Source organism: Leptidea sinapis, chromosome 2 (genome assembly GCF_905404315.1).
Source record: "Leptidea sinapis chromosome 2, ilLepSina1.1, whole genome shotgun sequence".
NCBI lineage: Eukaryota > Metazoa > Arthropoda > Insecta > Lepidoptera > Pieridae > Leptidea > Leptidea sinapis.
The window spans coordinates 15355681-15378022 of record NC_066266.1 but is presented as its reverse complement, the minus strand read 5'-3'; the positions used below and the strand labels follow the sequence as shown (position 1 = coordinate 15378022).

General features: G+C 37.1%; 1 protein-coding gene across 2 annotated transcripts; it reads right to left on the bottom strand.

The window, feature by feature from the left end:
* Positions 1 to 618: 618 nt before the first annotated feature.
* Positions 619 to 14192, bottom strand: LOC126977311 (alpha-soluble NSF attachment protein). Of its 2 annotated transcripts, XR_007732182.1 has the most exons (7): positions 13963 to 14192; positions 9134 to 9330; positions 6967 to 7046; positions 6110 to 6295; positions 5456 to 5629; positions 1619 to 2549; positions 619 to 1582 (listed from the first exon to the last, which is right to left on the bottom strand). XR_007732182.1 is itself a non-coding variant. In XM_050826089.1 (6 exons), exons 1-6 carry the CDS (start codon positions 14052 to 14054, stop codon positions 2400 to 2402), a joined length of 879 nt encoding a protein of 292 aa, XP_050682046.1. In that variant the 5' UTR covers positions 14055 to 14192; the 3' UTR covers positions 619 to 2399. The 2 variants fall into 2 exon arrangements, 1 of the variants encoding a protein (XP_050682046.1); XM_050826089.1 differs by having other exon boundaries at positions 619 to 2549.
* Positions 14193 to 22342: the final 8150 nt, after the last annotated feature.

Genomic DNA, 22342 nt, shown 5'->3' with positions numbered 1-22342 from the left:
GTATTATGAACATATCGCCAACTTGTAGCTATAATACCTACTAACTCACAATAATTAACTTTAATGAATGGATACTGTTTACACACAGGGCCGACTAAATCTGACACGTTTTCCCATTTACATCTTTTATTATTAGTACCTTTAAAAGCAAGCATCGCGAGATTTATAATAAGTATTACAGTTAAGTTTCCGTTTACATTTGGTATTTAGACTAAATTGCCATTGGAAAGATAGATAGATAGTTGACAATTGGCTCATTAGTGAATCAGGAAAACCAGATATATCAGCTGCTTCCTCGCATTAAAGAAAAATTATCTCAGCGAAAATCGATATGTTTATATATTTATGGTGTCAACTCTGTATTTCTAATAATTGCTATAAGATGCTGAGAAAAATTATATGCGTTAGATTCTTGTCTATTCATTAGGACCATTGTCATTAAAATAAAAATATAATTATTGAAAAATAGTAAATATTGACCTCGAACATTTAAATCGAATAATATAACAGAATAAGCTAACGGACCCACTATATATATAACCATAATCCAACATAAAACAGAAAAAAAAGTCTAAATTATATCCAAAAAGCAAAAATAATAAAATGAAAAAACAAAAATAAACTAATAAATATATTTATTAATAAAGAAAATTTAAATAATATTTACAACATGATACATCATTACAACAATGGAACTTGGAATCAGTGACGTCACGGTGTGTTTGATATACTTGGAGCTACAATTATTCGCCCAACGATATTTCGCTTAATATAGTAAGTGCATCCCGTCCCGAACGTTAGAAAACTTAATAACTACAATAATAATTTATAGTTTTCCTACTGAAACCTGACTATGTACTAGCGTTATGAACGTATAGTTGTTAGATTGTTGACCAGTAAGAGTTAAACGATACACTTTCAATAAAATAAACGCCATATACTAAAATTTAACTGGTATTAATCAACATTTAATAGAAACTAAAACGTCCAACATGGAGAAATTATAATAACCTACGCATAGCATTCCTATCCATGGATATTGCAAAAACAAGTCTAATATAATATGTTGCTTCCATTCATTATTATATCTTGTCACTTAAACCCTTATTTTTTATTAATTAGAGAAGTGAATAACAATCAGAATAATAATTTTTTATATGTTAGAAAACTAAGCCGTGTCACTATTTTACCGACTAATACCTAAATGTAGGTACATTGAACCTCTGTGCACTTAAAATGTCCAACAATGTAACGCTAACCAAATACACCGTAAAAGCTATATTATATCAATACACGTAGTAACCTCACCGTTCGTCACAATTACACCTAGTTATACTTAAATTCACTATTTCTAGGGGAAATCAATTTTATTTTAAAATCACCCTTACGAGAAAGTCTTCATGTAACTCTTGTATTAATAAAAATCCATAGAATTTAAACCAAACACATAGTTTGTGTTTATAAAAATTGACACTTTATAGACTGTCAGAACTAATGGAATATGAACGCATCGTTCGATTGTGTTTAGATCAACGCCTCATTGAGCAGTTTTAGAGTTCTACCTCTACAATTAAATCAATACCTAACGTAACATTGATAAAGAAAAATATCATCACACGTAACGTAACGTGACGCTTTTCATTAAAACGACGTCCAAATATTATAGTATATGGACCGCTACACAAACATTGACCGCACAACACATACCTAATACAATGAAAGATACTTTTACAAGGAATTAACTACACAGTTCATTTCTTTCTTTCCTCTACCGCTACCGAGGTGTAAGTACAAACAATATGAACAAGACTAAGAAATATCAGCCCTACATACTGATACAATAAAGACTAGCTCAAGCCTTTGATAAGTTTCACCAGTAGGTACTTTGTACAGGATGCCGGCTAGACTATGGGTATCACAACGGCGCCTATTTCTGCCGTGAAGCAGCAATGTGTAAACATTACTGTGTTTCTATCTGAAGGGCGCCGTATCTAGTGAAATTACTGGACATATGAGACTTAACATCTTATGTCTCAAGGTGACGAGCGCAGCTGTAGTGCCGCTCATTACTTTTGGGTTCATAAAGAATCCAGAGCGGCACTGCATCAAGTAACATCAGCTGAACGTCCTGCTTGTCTCGTCATAAAAAAAACTAGGATTCCATAAAATTACTAAATAATTAAATCAAGTTTAGTGCTAATCTACAAAGAATCAATGAAGACTGTAAGAATTACATCTGGAAACAAGTTACACGACAACAATGAGAGTGCACAGATGTTTAGTGATGGAATATTAATTACTAAATACGAACGGTGAGTAAGTGGTGAGTTATGATGACAAGCGATATTGGGATACATGATAGCGGATGTCGAGGAGCGGGCTGCGATGGCTGGTCGCGTCTAGCGCAGGTCAGGGTTGTCGTTGATCTGCTTCTTGATGCGCACCAGCATGGTGGTGTACCACTGGTCCAGACGCGAGATGCTGTCGTAGTTGGTGACCGCTTCGGTGAACCCCTCCAAGTTTTGCTCCTCCAAATGTTCGAGCAGCTCCTGTTAGCATATTTAAAATAACTTATTGAACGACAAAAACTACCACCCATTCAAAATAGTGTGCATCAGACCTGAGAAAAATGAACGCAAGACAAAAGTTCTTTTGAATTTGGTAACACATTTGTTTTGTATGTACAAATTAAATGTGTTTTGACATTATAAGTTCACGATATATGATTGCTTTTTGCTTAAACGCTTCAAACATATCTGTTGGCTAGGAATTAGATCAACGCTATGTGTTACTAATTAATGAATTTTTTTTTTTGGATCATGATATAAAATCATATACATAGCTCAGCAAAATACTTACCAACTCGACCTAACCGAGTAGTAATCGTAACATGTTTATGTTTGTTCCTGGTATTAACATGATGAGTATAACAGTTTCTAGCAAATTCGTTAATGTGTTTAATATAATACATAACTCAATTGAATACCGTGATTTAACATTAACTGTTAATTTAGAAACGAATATAATAATTAAATTGATACACTAAATATAACTTAAGTCCTGGTGTCATAGACGGATGTATTGCCAACCTAGATTGAAACCTCATAGGGCATGACCACGCGGTAACAATGTTCAAAGCCATCCAAAACACTTGGATTTTTCACGGTCTAGTCTAGTCTAGTTTCCTAGTCTTGCCATAAATACTGAAAGAAACAAAAATGTTTTTTTTTTCCAAATAACATTTATTACTTGTACAGTGTGTTAGTTTAATACATTTTTAAACAATTTAAAATATAAAAAGCTTATTCGAGGTCTCCATTGGCTGCAATACAGTCCTTTAAACTGTCACAAAAGTGGTGTCATTGTAATGCATTGTTGCCTAAATGCAATGACTTTCTATACATATAGACAATGCACCTCATACAAAATCAAAGCCGAAATATGGCACATGCCACAAATGACACCATAATAACCTTCGACTGCTATGTTTATACATTTTTGCGTTTACTCCAGTTGTTTAAAATATTATTGGTCAATAAGCAGCAATGTAAACACTATTCCAGTTTCAACTGCGTATTTTGAATTTAGAACCCGATTTGGACAGTGACATTAGTGGAGTAGCAGTAAGATATTTTATTTCAAACCCAAGCGAAAAAAGAGGGTTGCTATAAGTTTCACATTCGGCAGTCTGTTCCTATTTTCCGACCAAGATCTGTTCAGTCGAAAGTTTTTTACGTTTTTAATCAAAAATCAAACTCATATTATAAAAGGGGAAAGTTTGTGTGTTTATTTATTCGCTTGTGTTTATACTTGTTACTTCTATACGTTCTAAAGGGATTTGGATAATAATTTAAGGTAACCTTTAGTGAGAGAAATTAATACTCAAATATAATATTTTATTTATATAAAATAATTAGTTAAACTGGTTATTTAAATTATAAGTTCCTTGAATTAAATAGAATTTGTCTTTTAGACTTAGATATGTTATCCAGGGTATCTTTTTGGTATATGTAGGCCGGAAACGCTCCTAGATTCCTTTGGTGTTGCAAGAGAATGTAGGCGGCGGTGATCACTTAGCACCAGGTAAAAAAAAATGTAGTATAAGCGGACATCAACATATATTTGTACGACAGCTTTTGTCAAATTTTAAGTGTGGTTAAATACATAAAGCTTAAATATTTTAGTGGTGAAATATAAATATGCTTATTTGGTTTGTAAACTTCTTCACATCTCTCCCTTGCTACCAACAGGCGCCAATTATCTTTCATTATCTCGTGTACGAGAAAGCTGAACAAAATTAGCTCATATAGCTGCGCACTGATCGCATCGCGCAACAATTTCTTAACCATAACGATGTTACGGTAGGAGACTCATATATCCGGAGAGCATAAAAAAAGATTATTTTTTAAGATTTTTAATATAAGATCAAGTGTTTATAATTAGATAAGGAACATTATGTTATTTTTTAGTTTATGCTCATTTTAAATGTTAATTTAGCGCATCAGGAATAATCCTGTAAAGCTAGATGTAAGTGTTGAAAGCAAATAAATAAATAAAAAATACTTATTGCAAATTAATTGTTTTTATTTCTGACTATGTCCTTTCATCTGTCTCATTGTGACAAGCGGAAATGTCTGGGGACTGCAGCATATTTAATAAAGAAATATTCATTTTATTAAATTTCTTCCGTATATAATTTCTTGCATATTAATTTTATATAAATAAAATAACATTTTGAATGATAAGTCACACCATCTTTTTTTGAGTCGTTAATGTATTATTTAAGCATTTTTTATAACACACTTAGGTTTGTTGATTGACACACAGTTGACACACGACTAAGGAGAAAAGTGTGCTTACATTGTCTTTAAGCACACTTTTGTCGTTCCGTTGTAAGACTGCGAATCATTTGTCCATATGTATAGAACGTCATTGCCTAAATGAGAAAACTCGATGAACAATCTTATAATAATGACAGATTGGAAATTCGAATGTAATAAATTGTAACAATATGTAATGCCTACCGACTTGTACTATATACATCTGGACTGGCGGCTGACAAAGTGTTTTTATGCCTGTTAGTTATTCACCATTTCGGCGCCGTTGGCCATATAGCGAGAGTCTGCGGTACTAAAACTAGTGATGACAACCACAGCAAACATCGACAGATGGTGGAGACTAATTACAGAAAAAAAAATGTGTACTTTACGTTGATTCTTGAAGGATAAATATTATGGAAAACGAATGAAATTAATAGAAAATACAAAAATACTTCAGAGTTTTGTACGTTCCTTCGCAGTCATTTGTATTATACGTCAAAATTAGTTCTTTGGACGCTCGCGAGTGGCGCTTCAAATAGGTACAAAAAATTTGGTGTCAAACATATGGAACAGCCTCTCCAGTGGTATTTAGTTCCTCAAGGCCAAAGGTGACGTCACATGTGCGCAGTACGTACCTTGAGCAGCTTGCACTCCCTGGTGTCGGCGAAGGCGGGGTATAGCGCTCCGTACTTGTCCAGCGCGTGCTGCGCGTTCAACAGGTCCACGCACAGGTGGCACAGAGCCGCGCGGAACATGTACTCCTTGGCCGAGTACTTCAGCAGGCTGTTCTCCAGCGACGACTTGGCTATCTGCCGACACCAATAACAACTTAGCTAAACTTAACTTCATTTATAACGTCTAGATAGACTATTTAAACTGACCAAACGTACCGGATTTCGGCTATCCCGGTTTTTTCAAGATTATAGCCGTTATCTGTCAATCTTTCAATGACTGCCCGTTTCGTATAATCGAGTGAATTTTTTTCTTGAAGTTTCGCTAGACGTCGAAAAAATTGAGGTTTCCTTATCAGTGATGGTTTTCTACTTTTTAAGTTTACTTTTGGCCTCAAAGAATAATAATATTATTATTAAACTTTTGCGCAAATGTTTATCAGTGGCATAGGAAAGTACATACGATACACTTCATACCAAAAATTTTAAAATATCCCAGGGAAGCAACCTAAGAAATTAATGCGAAATTTCGCGGGAGCTAGTTTGTCTTTAAAACAGTCAAATAAAATCGATCTTTGATGGATCAGAGACAGGTTGTATGTGAAGCAAAGTGCTCACCTGCTCGTAGATCTGTATGGCCTTGTCGTAGTGCTCGAGCTGGGCGGCGTACTGCGCCAGCTTCAGCATGCACTTGTTGGCGGAGGAGGTGGACTCCTCCCCGCGGAAGTAGTCGGCCGCCTGCTCGTAGTGCTGCATGGCACGCCCCAGGTCTACACACTCGGTCTCGTACAACTCTGCGATGTTCTGTGCACAATTATTAATATTTCATTACTGCGAAGTTTTGACTAGGTGATCGAAGCGTTTACAGTATGGGTATGGCTCGTAGAGCGATTCGTACGGTTACGTAGAGACGTCGCTTCATTGTGTATCTTCTACCACATTTATCACGAGGAGTGTTCCGAAGAACTGTATCTCCTGATTCCTTCCGCCGAATTACAACGTCCCTAACATCTGGATGTGTGGCAGTCCTCCACAGTGTGGTTTTCAAGGAACTTTCTTCCACGTACTACGAAGCTGTGGATTGAGCTTCCTTATGTGGTGTTTACGGGACGATAGAACATGGGCATCTTCAAAAAGCGCGTACACCTTTCTTAAATGCAGGCAACGCTCCTGTCATTCTTCTAATGTTGCAAGAGAATGTGGGAGGCGGTGATCACTTAACACCAGGTGACCCGTACGCTCGTTAGCCTTCGTTTTCCATAGCAAAATACAATGATTATTTTATTTTTATAATAAAATATTAAAAGATACCTAATATAGTAAAATTAATGACAATTTTTTTTAATATTAATAATAAGATTGGTGCCAGTTACCACTTCGTTTGTGATAACATTCGTGTATTGAGTTAAAAGTGTGTAATGGTGGAATTCGGCAGCGCAATGTATAGAATTCGCAATGTTCTTATTGAATGTTACCTGATGATGCTTCGCAGCAACAGTGAAACGTCCCATGTCAGTGTAAATTTCAATGGCTTTTAACAAACAGGATACAGCCTCTGAAATCATAATCTTCATTTCAACAAATAGACCTTATGGAGAAAAAGAAAAAACTATTATTATGACCCTGTCCACTACATGCCCCCGCGATTGTGGTCGTCTCTTCAAAACCCACATTTACATAGAACACATTTTAACTGTAGAGTTAAAAAAAGTAAACTATAAAGTCAAAAAAGCGCGTACACTTTCCTTAAAGGCCGGCAACACTCTTGTGGTTCCTCTGGTGTTCCAAGAGAATGTGGGCGGCGGTGATCACTTAACACCAGGTGACCCGTACGCTCGTTTGTCCTCCTTTCCATAAAAAAAGAGATCTTTTGTAATATTGACACACTTTTACACAAATTATCTTGCACCGAACTAAGCATAGCCTGTACTATGGGTACAAGACAACAATATATTTAAAACAATATACTTACTTAAACATACATAAATACATGTAAACATCCATAACTCGGAACCAAATATCCATATTCATTATAAGTATAAATGTTTGCACCTATCGGGATGCACCTATAGATCACTGGGCTATATGGGTCCTATTAAAAACTGACAATTGCTTGCGGGTATGTAAATCACTCAAGTCTCGTATAACTTATAAAATATTATACAATAGTTTTAGGTTTACTAAGTTATATTGATTTCACTTATACAGTCTAGCATCATTTTAAAGAAAAGATATCGACGGAATATAAAAATATCAAAAAAGTCTGTTAGGTGTCGGTTTGGATCACGAATTTTTTGACTTGCAACTCACTCGTAAGACAATTTAGCCTTGTGGTGAGTGGGAGTACACGGGTTTATCAATGTGTTATGAACTCAACACAACTGAGTAGGCACGATTTAAAATGAATCTTATTAGCGAGCACCTAAAGTAGCTCTTTCTAAAAGTTGTAACGAAGTGTTTTCTGTTTTACCGTCTCCTTATGGTGACAGTCAACGGTTCTACCTAATGCGACTATAATAGACCATGTAGCTACTATGCTAAAGGACAACTCCTTTCATGTTGCTCTTGTAGAAAGTTGGATCTACTTGGAAGTGAAGAGAGTCGGAACCCGTATCCATACAACGAGTACAATACGCAGCATTAAACTGTGATAAACAAAACAAGACTGCCAAAGAGGCTATATCAGAAAACATATATGACAATTATTCGAAACTAGAAGATGCTCTATTCCGGGCACTAACACAATGTCTTGCATTGTGTTAGTGCCCGGAACTAAACTTAATTAAAACAAGAGTACCTACAAAATCCTCCTTACAAAGGACTGGATAAACAAGGATTTAATTGCAGGAATTAATAGGAGAAATATACTTTGGCATTAACTTAAAGATTCTCCAAACAATGAAGAGTTAAGATGAGAATAAAAAAAAAAAAAACAAAAAATACTGTTCATATGAGAATCCAATCAACTTAAAATCAGAATTACTACAGTGTTACTAAAATCCTATCTATCTATCGACGAAATTGCTAAAATTATTAATGACTTATCTAGGCATTCCCATTGTTGGAATAATTATTAAAGGTAGAAGTTAACAAAATATTATCACTGGTTTTTCCGTGAATTACCATTTGAATTTATGAGTCCGTGTTGTATGAATCTTTTATACAGTTGAATAGAATATAATTTTATTGTCAGTTTTACATAATTTGTTTTACAAATGAAACTAAATGAAAGAAGAAGAAAAAACAAAAACTTGAAAAAGGGTTCCTCCTCAGCTTAATGCTGTAACATGTTACAGCACTGGTTTTCTGGAGTACCAGAGAATTGTGTGGTACTCCCTCCCTACTCTTCCGAAAACACTTTTATAGATTCTAATATACAATTACAGACAGATACAATAAAGTAGTAGGTAGGTACAAGTAATAGCTTATCAAAATATATATACTTTATATATATATTGAAAAAAAAAAAACTTAAAATGAAGATTAAGATCAGGATTTTAACTACTCTGTATTCAGATTTGAGTTTTAAAAGATGTTGTTTTAATATTTTTTTTACAGTATATAGCAATAACACAAAGAATGCTACAAACAGAATAGTAAAGGGTTGATTGAAATAAAAGACCTTTTAACCCACAGACTTACCATTGGGATCACATTTTTTGTAACAATTGGAGGCATCTACAAAGTTGTTGGCCGCATCATGCCGGACTCCAGCCTTGAGGTGAAGCTGTGCTGCACTGCAGAACGCTTGACCCGCCTGAGCCCACTTTTTGGCCATCTTAAACAGATTGGCTGCACGGAGGTAGCAGTCAACAGCTTCTTCCACTTTCGAGGAGCCACTATAAGTACACAATATATTAGCTTCAAATACTACACATGATAAAATATTTAACTTTTTACAGGAGATTTCTGATCAAACTCTAAATGGATAACAATTGTTTTGCAAATTCAAACGAAACAACATTCTACACAAGAAAATACATAATAACTATAGTAGGTAACTAACTTTTAAAAGTTAACAACAATATAAAATGCGGTTAATTTGTATTTTATTAAAACTTCACATAATTATCAATAATATTTATAATTTTTATTAACATATTTCAATGTGTTTAAATACCATATATATATATATATACAGTCTTTCAGTGGAAGCTTAATTTAGAGCCTTACAAATAAAATTGACATAAAATTATAAATGTGATTAAACCAAGACCAACTGTTTAAAGACAAATATTTCCGGAATTAAGAAAACTTAAAACATTTGGATAATATTATGTAAAATGTTTATGAATAAAGATTTTGCTTGCAATTGGTTTAATCAAACATAAAATATTTTCCGTGTTTATTTGCAAGGCTGCTTGACAATTGGAAAACATTTGGTGTTGTCAGCTATATAGTCAACATTTTTCATATTCTACATCCAGACACCATAATTCAATGGTATGTGTATAAAAACACAACACACCACATGAAGAATGTTTAAAGTATTTATTATTTCCCATCCTTCAGTAAGTATCCTTCTCTTTGATATTGATTTTAACAGACATGAAATTTATTTCCTTACACACTCATTTTTCTTTTGCGCTATCTTGACTAATGAAATTTATTTAAACTGTTTGCTGTTAAGAGCTATCATAATATGGAGAAAGGCTTAAGGTAACTAATTAGTTTATGTACAATGAATATGATGACTAAACTGAACCTATAAACTACTAAATGCTTTTCATTATTGCGTTACATTTTGAAAAGTATTTACTGGACCTACCAAACCAAAGATAGCCTAATTACATATTTACCTACCTACATGGCAGATTTGCAGATTTAGTAAACTTTCCTTATGTAAATACAAATAAACTATACTAAACTGTGAAATAAAACACATGTACTTTATGAAATAATAATAATATGTTATATTATTATATTTATATTAATCAAATAATTTACATTTTTATGTCAACAACATTTATGTAAATGAATAAAAACGTTTATTAGGACAAAAATGTTTTGTGTTACACTATTACACCGGTAGTAAGTACAACTAAGTATTTCAACAATTGGAGATTTTATTGATCATTTTCACACTCAAATATTATATGCAGGCAGTATTACAAAACCACACAAACTAAATATAATTAAAACTTCCGTAAGAAAACACATTAAACTGTAAGTAGTTCACCACAAAACAAAGTATGTGATCACTCTTTAAAATACTGTAATAATTACAATTATGAAGTTTAAGGGGAGAGTAAAAACCTGATCGACACAACAAACTATAACAAACTGTAATGGCTCTGGCAGCCGGGCTATGGTAAACCTGTATGTCAGTCATGTCATGTTGCGAGGTAGTAGAAATAGGGGTCTGAAATCGATTGAAGAATCGATTTTTGACGGTAAATGTTTTTTTTATCCTAGTAAAAATATAAAATAAAAATAAATCTCCAACACTAACTAATTGAGAGTCAATTTTTAGAGTTTCAATCAGATTAGCACTGAGCGGATAATGTAAAATGTTAGTCATTCATTCACCAGTGGGAGGCTCCTTTGCACAGGATGGCATCTATATTATGGATACATTGAAAATGAGGTTCTTTCACTAGACCAGGCAGGAGACACGCGATTGACTAGCGTTGAGGTCACTAGTACTAAATAATCATCACAGAGTTATATTAGAATAGACTGGAAATCTACAAGTGGGAGGCTCCTTTGCACAGATAGATATACATAGATTATGGGTATCACAACGGCGTCTATTTCTGCCGTGAAGTAGTAATGTGTTAGCATTATTGCTTCGGTCTGAAATCAGCTACTGAAATTGTTTGGCAAATGAGATTTATCTCTTTATTACATCTTATGTCTCTAGGTGACGAGCGCAATTGTAGTGCCACTCAGAATGTTTGGGTTTACTAACTATCCTGAGCGGTACTGCACTGAAATTGGCAGGGCGTACCATCAGCTGAACGTCCTGCTCGTCGCTTCTCTTACTGTCATAGATAAAAATTCGATATCATAATATTTTAATTTGAGAGTCACAAATGGGGTGCCAATAGTTTCAATTACCTAAAAAATACTTTTACAAGGATGGTTTTAGATTATGTGATCATGCCAAAATCGATTCAAATACAAAACATCAATTTGAATCAATAAATATAAATACTACCTAAATTATAATCATTTACTAAACCGCAACACTCAATCAAATTGATGGCTTTATTTCAGTCACCATCATTGATAGGAAAATCTATAAATTGTTTTATTTTATTTTAAAGTGAATACCCTGTTCAAATCATTGATTCCGATGGCCAGATAATGGCAAATATTCAATGTTGGAAAAGCTTTATAGTTTACCTAGCTACCTTTATTGCCTTATCCGGTACCATCAAGACCTTATCAACAGGTCGGTATGGATTACTTCCAACTAGATAACTATTAATTTTTTTTAGCTTATATCAGCCCGTACTGGCAGACCATCCTATTTGATTGTGGAAAGTGTGATTTCTCTAGAAAGCAGTAGTTATTTGCAAATGCCTCATGAGTAAATGTTATAATTCTGAACAAGATTTTAAATAAGCATTAATGGAGTATAGAAACTGCCCAATTACAGGATTGTTAGAAAGCCCAGGACAAATATTAATGAGTAGACAGCTATTAACAATCCTACCTACTATTGAAGAAAATCTTTTGCCGAATGTTGTTAAGGTGAAGGAGGATAAGGAGCTAAAACAGCAGAAATCTAAGCTTTACTATGATAAAACATCACAGCCACAAAAAGAATTCTATGATGGTGAAAATGTGGTTTATAAAAGAGGAAGGGGATGGGAGCCAGCTCATATTATTAAATCCAACAATGAGCCTAGATCCTACACAATAAGAACTGAGAATGGTCAAACATTAGTTAGAAATTCAGTTCATCATCAGGAAATCCTATTGCTATTAATGGAGAACAAAAGAGATATTTTTTTTGGCAAATAACACAACTGAAAATAATGAAGCAAATACTGACATTCAACATATGCCAGCTCAAACACCACAACATCCTCAAGAGACTGGTGTGGTTCCAACTCAATCACCACAACACCCTCAAGAGAGTACCGAGATGAACTCTGAAACACATACCCCAGCTCTACCTCAAGGTATTTTGTCTCAATATGGACAAAGAATTATTAGACCTGGAAGAATAGTGGAAGACTGAATCTTAAAAGTTATTCTGGTATTTAAGAGTATTTTGTTTGTGTGTTTGCTTAAATAAAAGGTGGGAGATGTGGTAACACTATAAGTGACAGATGTCAGATAGAAAAGATAATAGGGTGTGGTTAATTGTTGTTGTGTTGCTCCACTTAATGTTACTAGGAAATGGGAATTACTGAATAAAAGCTGTTTAGAATTTTAAATGTATTATTCTAAAACTTTTAAATACCCATATTTCAACAATTATACCTACTCACAAAACCTTACCTTACATTATAAATCTAAACCTGTTTCATGAAGCTCTCCTTCTTTTGGTGAAAACCGTATTTAAATCAGCTTAGTAGCTCACGAGTTTATAGCAAACTGATGCGACAGGGAGCTTTGTTTAATACAGTATATACTACTTGATTGATTTGAACAAATCTTGAATCCAATTAGAATAATGATTTTGAATCAAACTCGTTCGAAAATGAATTGCTTTTATTAACATGAACAATTTAAATAATTTTGTTGATCAATAAGGATATTATTCCCTTAACCAGTTTTATTCAACCTTATTTATTTCAAACCTCATTACAGCTTGAGAAATTCTAGCGAACCCCCTGTCAGTCTATAAATAATTTATTATTTAATTTAAAAAAAACTTCTATATTATAATGAATTGATACACAAAGTGTCGACTTATTTGGCATTCCTTGCATTTTCATTAAAAGAAAACAAGAATATCCAAAACTTGTAAGCTCTAAAGTAATTAGCACCATTCAACACCTCATTAAAATCTCTGTAAACCGAAATTGCCATAAATAGTTGAGATTAAAACTAAGAAGAGCAATAGTCTTCAAATTCTTATTGATTTGATTTTTAACTTAACTAAAAATATTACCACGATTTGACAAATTTTTGATAGTTAAACAAGACCATCCTGCTCACTTAAATTGTTTTTTTTTATTCTAGTCTACCTGCTCTTTTTCCTTCTGCCGGCGATCCCCCAAATAAGGCTGAAAGCCCCCTGAGGGTCGCAACCCAAAGATTGAAGAACACTGCCCTAAACTATGCCTGCAAGGTGAGGTCAGAGGTAATAAGAACTGATCGTTCTAATAATCAGAGTTACTGAATCTTCCATTACATGTTAATGAAAGAATGACATTAACTAGATTGTAATTAATATCGATTTGAAAAGTTTGGTAGTCTCAATTGTTTTATTAAGTAGTTACACATATTGCTGTTTAAAAAAAGGGGTGTTTTATTAGATTATAAACAATATTTTCAGTCTTTGTTCTTACCCGAACAGGGAACCAAGAAAGGATTTCGAAGAAGTCAGCTTCTTTTCGGCTTCAGCTATCAGCTGCATCGCTTTTTGTTCATTATCTGCCATTTTTATAATTAACTAGGCACAATGTAACTATTTTTCCACAATATCCCAAAAAAGTTAAGAAATTATTGACTAAATAAAATGTCGCCACCTACGTATAAATTCAAAGAAATCATACAGTATGATGGAAGAGAAAAGACCAAGAACCACAGAATACTATTACTCAAAGCAAATGGGCAAAAAACGTAGAATATTGACACTACAGTAGTCCCCGCGTGCCCCTTTTAGATAGCAATAGTTTTGACAGGAGTAGTCTTAGGTGTTGTATTAGGAATACTATAATATTATTATTATGAATAAAATTACCCCTACATGAATTAAATAGTATGACATAATGTCACATACTATAATTTATTTATTATTCAATAGAAATTTATTATTTTACTGGTGGTGGTTATTTATATTGGTGATTGGTGAGTGACTTATATTAAAACTTTGTTTGTAAACTAACTAGCTCTACTTTTTCAATTTCATAATGGACATATCACCCCTGAACCTCCAGACCCTTCGAATATTCCTGTATCTGCGGGGACTAAACGGCGACTCGATACAAGCTATACTGATGTCACTAGTAATAAAAAAACTATAATTGATAAGGAGCTAGCATCTGCTTCTATACAAAACATTTATGTCCACCTAGGTAGTTGTGGGTATTAAAGAATATACTCATTTAGACAAAGGACCATTTATAGTCCACTTTTCCCGCTCTGAACAAGACCCTGCCACAGGATTTAGCATCCGTCCTAATAAATTCGACCAATTACTGTTCAAACACAAAAATTTTAATATCTGTCCAGACGGAGTTAAAAAAGTTGTCAGAAATAAAATTGCTATCTATTTTAAGAACGTTATTGTTATTGATGTGAACAAATTTTAGATAACCCTATTCTAACAAATATACAGCCACTATACCCAGTTATAGTATAACCAAGATGGGGATTGTTCGCCAAGTCCCAGTTCAATTATCTATGGACGAATTTGCCGAGTCAGTAACTAGTTCTCCCTACTGGTTGCGGAAAGATTTTGAAGGCTAGACGATTAAATAGAAAATCTATCGAGGAAGGCAAGGTCAGTTGGATTCCTACTCAAACCATTGTTATAACATTTCACGGACAAGTTCTTCCTAATAAAATATACCTATACCACAATTCCCTCCCTGTCGAAATCTACCAATTCCCAATAATCCAATGCCAGAACTGTTGCAGATTTGGTCACATCAAGTCCCAATGATCGAAGCCAAGAAGGTGCTATCGATGTGCTCAGCCTCATTCAGGAGATTCTTGTATGATTACAGTTTTAGTAATTACATTGCATTATAAAATTTAACAACTACAACAACTTAACAACTTTGCAACTTATAAAATTTAACTTTTCCTACGATTAAAGGTAATCACAGCATGCTTTGTGTTACAAAAATTATTAGTAACGAGAAATCTAGAAAAATATTGATTAAAATTAGTAAATTACGAGCTACTTATATTAATTACAAATCTGTGAATGAAATTTTCCAACCAATATATTATATTTATAAGACTACCTAAGTATTATATTCTGAGGCTGTAGATAGGTCACACTTAATGAGCTTTAATTTAATAATAACTTAAAAATATTGTTCAGGGCAACATTTTGCCACTAACAAGGGATGTACTTTTTTTTTATGGACTAGGAGGACAAACGAGCGTACGGGTCACCTGTTGTTAAGTGATCACCGCCGCCCACAATCTCTTGCAACACCAGAGGAATCACAGGAGTGTTGCCGGTGTAGTACGTGGAAGAAAGCTCCTTGAAAACCGCACTGTGGAGGACCGCCACACATCCAGATGGTGAGGATGATATCCTAACTTGTGGCGTATCGTGCGAAGGTGGAATTCGGTGGCAGGAATCAGGTTAAACAGCTCTTCAGAACACTCCCCGTGATAAATGCGGTAAAAGACACACAATGAAGCGATGTCTCTACGCAACGCCAAGTGATCCAGCCGTTCACAGAGCACTGGGTCCCCGACAATTCGAGCTGCTCTGCGTTGCACGCGGTCAAATGGATCGAGCTGATACTGGGGTGCGCCAGACCAGAGATGACAGCAATACTCCATGTGTGGCCGGACCTGCGCTTTGTAGAGCGCTAGTATGTGGGGCGGCTTGAAGTATTGCCGTGCTCTATTAATGACGCCCAGTTTCTTTGAAGCCAATTTGGCTTTGCCTTCCAGATGACCACGAAATTGGCAATTGCTCGAGATTTCGAGACCCAGTATTCCGATACTAGGCGAGGCTTTGAGGGAAGTGTTGTCGAAGAGCGGTGATACGACAAATGGGGTTTTTTTAGTGGTAAACGCGCAAACTTGAGTCTTCTGGGGGTTAAATTGGACAAGGTTCAATTTTCCCTATTCCGCGACCTTCTCAAGAGAGGACTCGATAGAAGACACAAGTTTCTCCCGGCACTGGTCGACGATTTCCCGAGAGAGACGTGCATGGCCCGTGTATACGGCATCACCAGTGCTGTCATCTGCATAGCAATGAATGTTGGAGGTGTCCAACATATCATTGATATGCAGAAGAAACAGCGTAGGAGATAGCACACAGCCTTGGGGCACTCCAGCATTCACGGGCTTCGGGTTCGAGCAATGTCCGTCGACAACGACCTGTATGCTGCGCCCAGTGAGGAAGCTGGAGGTCCACTTGCACAAGCTCTCGGGAAGCCCAAATGATGGAAGTTTAGAGAGGAGCGCCTTGTGCCATACATGATCAAAGGCCTTCGCTATATCCAGGCTAACTGCCAGGCCTTCCCCCTTGCTTTCAATAGCCGCAGCCCATCTATGTGTCAGGTATACCAGAAGATCACCTGCCGATCGACCATGGCGAAACCCGTATTGTCGGTCGTTGATCAACTGGTGACCCTCTAGGTATACCAAGAGCTGACGGCTAATTATGCTCTCCATGATTTTGGAGAGCAGGGAGGTAATAGCACTGTACCTGTACTGAATAGGGCATACAAAAAGCCATCAAATTAATAATGTTTCAAGAGAATATCTCATATGAAGAGGCATCCATTCGTTGTCCTAAATCTATAAGACCACATGCGGAAATTATCCATAAATCCTCCTCCCAAAATTCCCTTCCTTAATTGGGGCAATCCAACATTTCCACCCCCATAGTCTCTTACAGAAAAACTGTTACATCTTGTCCACGTCCAAGGATCCATCTAGGAAAATCTTATGACAGAGCTGCTCATCAAGCCATTGTTGTAGAAGTTCCTTTTGTCTAACCAAATGGCTCCGCTCTATCCCTACAAGCATCTTCTCCCTCAACAGCTCATGATAGTAACCTCTTCGAGGTTCGAGGAGGTTATTGTCTATCATTTTATCTCTTATATCCAAAAAAAAATTAAGTTTTCCGTCCAACGCTGCCCATCAACTCACGCAAATCCTTTCTTTCGCAAATAATAATGGTCCCAGTCTCTATTCTTCAATGGAATATGAGAAGCCTCCGTCTCAAGAAACATAGTCTCCTTCATCTTATTAATAAATTTCATCCAGCTGCCATGGCCATTTCGGAGCCATTGCTAGCTCCGGGGCTGCATTTGAGGATCCCTGGATATGCATGTCTCCGGGATCATCGTGCTGATGGAGTTGGTGCGGGCTGTGCCTTATTTATAGGACGCGCCCTCGCCTTTTCCCCTATCCTTATCCACATCTGGTATAAATATTGTAGCGCCAAAGGTCTCAAGTCAAAGTCAAAGCATCTCTTTGGTTTCAATTTACATCCGTCACCCTATTTCAAGCATGATTTCAGATATACTCCTTTTAATTTCTTCTATCCCTCCTCCTATTATCTTAATGGGAGACTTTAACGCACATCACGCCTCATGGGGTTCTAGTATCAATGATTATTTCGCTCTTTCCCTTCTTGACATTTTTGATGAAACTAATCTCTGTATCCTCAATAATAGCTCACCAACCCTTTCACCTCTCCAAAACCCCAAAAGTGCTGTTGACCTTTCCTTATGCTCTCTTTGTCTGGCGCCCCTCCTGTAATGGTATAATCCTGACCGATTCCCATGGTAATGACCACTTCCCTATTATAATTCACATGTCTGACAGAACGATCCCTTGTCAAAACTATTCCCTATCCCATAAATACAGATTATTATTATAATGTCAATTGGCCTGCATTCGCCTCAGATCATGATCAAAAACTAATCCTTTAATCAAATCCAGATAATGTAGTACCTATATAATTATAACAAACTAGTAGAGGTAATGATCTCTTGCGCAAATAATAATTTCCCTTTAAAAAAAACCCTCCAAGAGTACAATTTCTACTCCTTGGTGGGAACTCCATGCAAAATGTACAGATGCAGCTAAAAATCAGAAATTGGTTGAAAAAACATACTCAAGGAATATGAAATTAGTTAATTTTATTGAATGTAAAAAAATGGCTGCATAGGCTTATTTGCAGGAAACGTATTTGCAAGAAAGAAAAAGCAGGGTTCAATTTCTGCCAAAACCTGTCCTCCGAAATCCCCTCTTCAGTAGTTTGGAGACAAATTAGAAAATTTAGAGGCTCATTTAGTTCTGGGTGTTCATCATCATCATTCATCTAGTTGGCTCTATTCCTTCTGTGATAGGATGTCCCCCTCACACCTTCTTCTATCTATCCACAGTCTAGACTGCGCTTTTTCTTCCTCTGAACTTCTTCTGGCTATGGACGGTTTTGATGTCCTTGCTAAGGGGGCAGATGGCATCACATATTCATTTCTGAAAAATTCTTCAAATAAGAACAAGGTATACTACTTAGATCTCATAATTAACCTGTTTGATGTTGGTGTAATTCCTCCGCATTGGAAAAATCAAGTAACTAAGTAGTTATTCCAGTGCTTAAACCTGGCCAGAATCCATCTGAAGCTTCCAGTTATAGACTAATTGCTCTATCTTCAGCCCTTGCAAAGTTTTCTGAACACACGATAAAACACAGACTGGAGTGGTTTGTAGAAAATAACAACCTTCTTTCTAATTCCCAGTATGGGTTCAGAAAAGGGAAGAGTTCCTTAGAAAGTCTAAGTATCCTTACCACTGACAAAAGAATAGCACTCCATAAAGAAGAACACCTTTTGGGAGTTTTCTTAGATATTGAAGCTGCATATGATAATGTATCACTTCCTGTGCTCCGGAGTAAACTCAACCAGCTGAGCATCCCAAAGAAGCTATTCCGTTTCATATGCAACATGCTTATGGAGAGAACCATCAACTTTAAAGGCCCATCCTCTTTTCTCCCTCCTAAATCAGTGTGGAAAGGTTTACCTCAAGGTTCAGTTCCTAGCCCTCTTCTATACAACTTATATTCTTATGACCTTGATAGAAGTCTTTTTTTTATGGAATAGGAGGACAAACGAGCGTACGGGTCAACTGTTGTTAAGTGATCACCGCCGCCCACAATCTCTTGCAACACCAGAGGAATCACAGGAGCGTTGCCGGCCTTTAAGGAAGGTGTACGCGCTTTTTTTGAAGGTACCCATGTCGTATCGTCCCTGAAACACCGCACAAGGAAGCTCATTCCACGGCTTAGTAGTACGTGGAAGAAAGCTCCTTGAAAACCGCACTGTGGAGGACCGCCACACATACAGATGGTGAGGATGATATCCTAACTTGTGGCGTGTCGTGCGAAGGTGGAATTCGGCTGCAGGAATCAGGTTAAACAGCTCTTCGGAACACTCCCCGTGATAAATGCGGTAGAAGACACACAATGAAGCGACGTCTCTACGCAAGGCCAAGTGATCCAGCCGTTCACAGAGCACTGGGTCCCCGACAATTAGAGCTGCTCTGCGTTGCACGCGGTCAAATGGATCGAGCTGATACTGGGGTGCGCCAGACCAGAGATGACAGCAATACTCCATGTGTGGCCGGACCTGCGCTTTGTAGAGCGCTAGTATGTGGGCCGGCTTGAAGTATTGCCGTGCTCTATTAATGACGCCCAGTTTCTAAATTCAAAACAGTCTCCTCCTTCTGTCAAATATTGCAGTATGCAGACGACATTGTTTTGTACGGCTCTGAAAAGTCTGTAGCTGTACCTAAAACCCATAATATCAATTAACACAAATATCTAATACCTAATTTGTAACGTAGCATTATAGATCGTAGAAATAGTAATCGTGCATAATAACTGTAATAAGCGTATGCCGAAAGATTCGTTCTGAGAAGAACATTTTATTTTATATAACGTAGTATTAGCTCTGATAAGAACATTTTATTTTGTATAACGTAATATTAGCTCTGATAAGAACCATTTCATAATGCTGTACATCAACTCATAGAATCATACAGATCACCAGTTTAGTCATCTCAGTAAAGTTTCAAGCATCGTACTTTCTCTCGACGATCGCAGATATACTCACGTCATATGCTCCGCGTTACACAACCGCACAGCAAGGCCGCGCGTCCTCGAATGAAGCGTCGGGACTCGGGGGTCGATCGCTATTCATGCAATTTTAATCAATGAGCAACAGCCGTAGGTGCGGAATGCTCATTGACATCGTATGATCGAGGTTCGACGCGAGTTTACACAAACTGCGATAGCATTAGTTTTAGAGCGTGATAGAACACATAATATTATTCTCAAATCTTATTGAATGAAACGTTTTACTATTGGTTAAAATGTAAGCTCTAGTATTGGTGTGTATTTTCTGAACTTGTAAATATTTTTTAAGTAACGATTGTAATTGGGTAACTAGTTTTAAGGATTTTGTATATATATCGTGTAACTTTTTAATAAATCATATCTTCCATATATCTTCCACATATTCCTCACAGTCAAGCAGTTGTTTTATTTAATCGCCAAACAGTCTCTAAAGTGGTGACCCCGAACAAGAACACCGACGGAAGGAACCCGAACAAGAACACCGACGGAAGGAACCCGAACAAGAACGCCGACGTAAGGAACCCGAACAAGAACACCGACGGAAGGAACCCGAACAAGAACACCGACGGAAGGAACCCGAACAAGAACGCCGACGTAAGGAACCCGAACAAGAACACCGACGGAAGGAACCCGAACAAGAACACCGACGGAAGGAACCCGAACAAGAACACCGACGGAAGGAACCCGAACAAGAACACCGACGGAAGGAACCCGAACAAGAACGCCGACGTAAGGAAGCCAGGAAGCCCGAACAAGAACACCGACGGAAGGAAGCCAGAAGAACACCGAACCTCTGCCCGGCTACACATCGAAGAACAGCTTCACCAGCTCGCCGAAGCTGCTCGAGGAATATCAACCCGACGAAGAAATGGAAGACACAAACCAGGCTCAGCCACTCCCAGTGCCAACCACGACAGAAATCTCCAGCATTTCACTGTCGATGCGCATACCACCATTTTGGCGGGAAAATCCGCGATTGTGGTATCACAGCTTTGAAGCCGCCACCGATGATCTCAAGAGGAGTCAAGCCCAGCTGACACAGATGGTGCTCGTCCAATTAGAAAAGGCTGACATCGAACAAATCTCCGACATCCTATTTAACATACCGAGAGACAAACAATATTCAGCAATCAAGGAACGTCTCATATCGGTGTATGAAGAATCCGACAGCCGCAAGTTCCAGAAGCTACTCGCCGAGATGGAGCTTGGAGACCAAAGCCTTCACAGCTACTGCGACGCATGCGTAACCTTGCAAGGGACAAGATTACCGACTCCACCCTCCGCATGATGTGGAGTAAGCTGCTGCCAGCCCACGTCCGCTCCGTGCTCGCCGTTAGCGAGTCATTCAGCGCGAAGTCCACGCTGGAGGAACTAGCGTTGCTTGCTGACACGATGATGGAGCAAATCCAGGAGGTAGCAGCCGTCTCCAGCCAGCCACCAGCCGTCTACAGCCAGCCACCAGCCGTCTCCAGCCAGCCACCAGCATCAGGTCCAGAATCATCGACGTCAAATCAGGTAGATCACACACAATTCCTTATTAACGAGATACGAAAACTATCACTAGAAGTCGCCGAACTCAAGTCAAGGCCATCTCAACACTATCATCGCCACCGATTTCGCTCGTCATCTCGAAATAGAACTTCATCACAACACCGTTCCCGCACACTCAATAGCTCACCAACACTTTACTGCTATTACCATCGCCGATTTGGTAGTGAAGCACGACGTTGTACTACGCCCTGCAGCTTCAAGAAAGAGCCATCGGGAAACTAGAACGGACGCTAGCTGCGGCGGAACCCGGCGTCCTTCACACTTCATACCGCCTTTTGGTCACAGACAAGAAAACAAAGATGTTATTCTTAGTAGATACCGGTGCTAATATA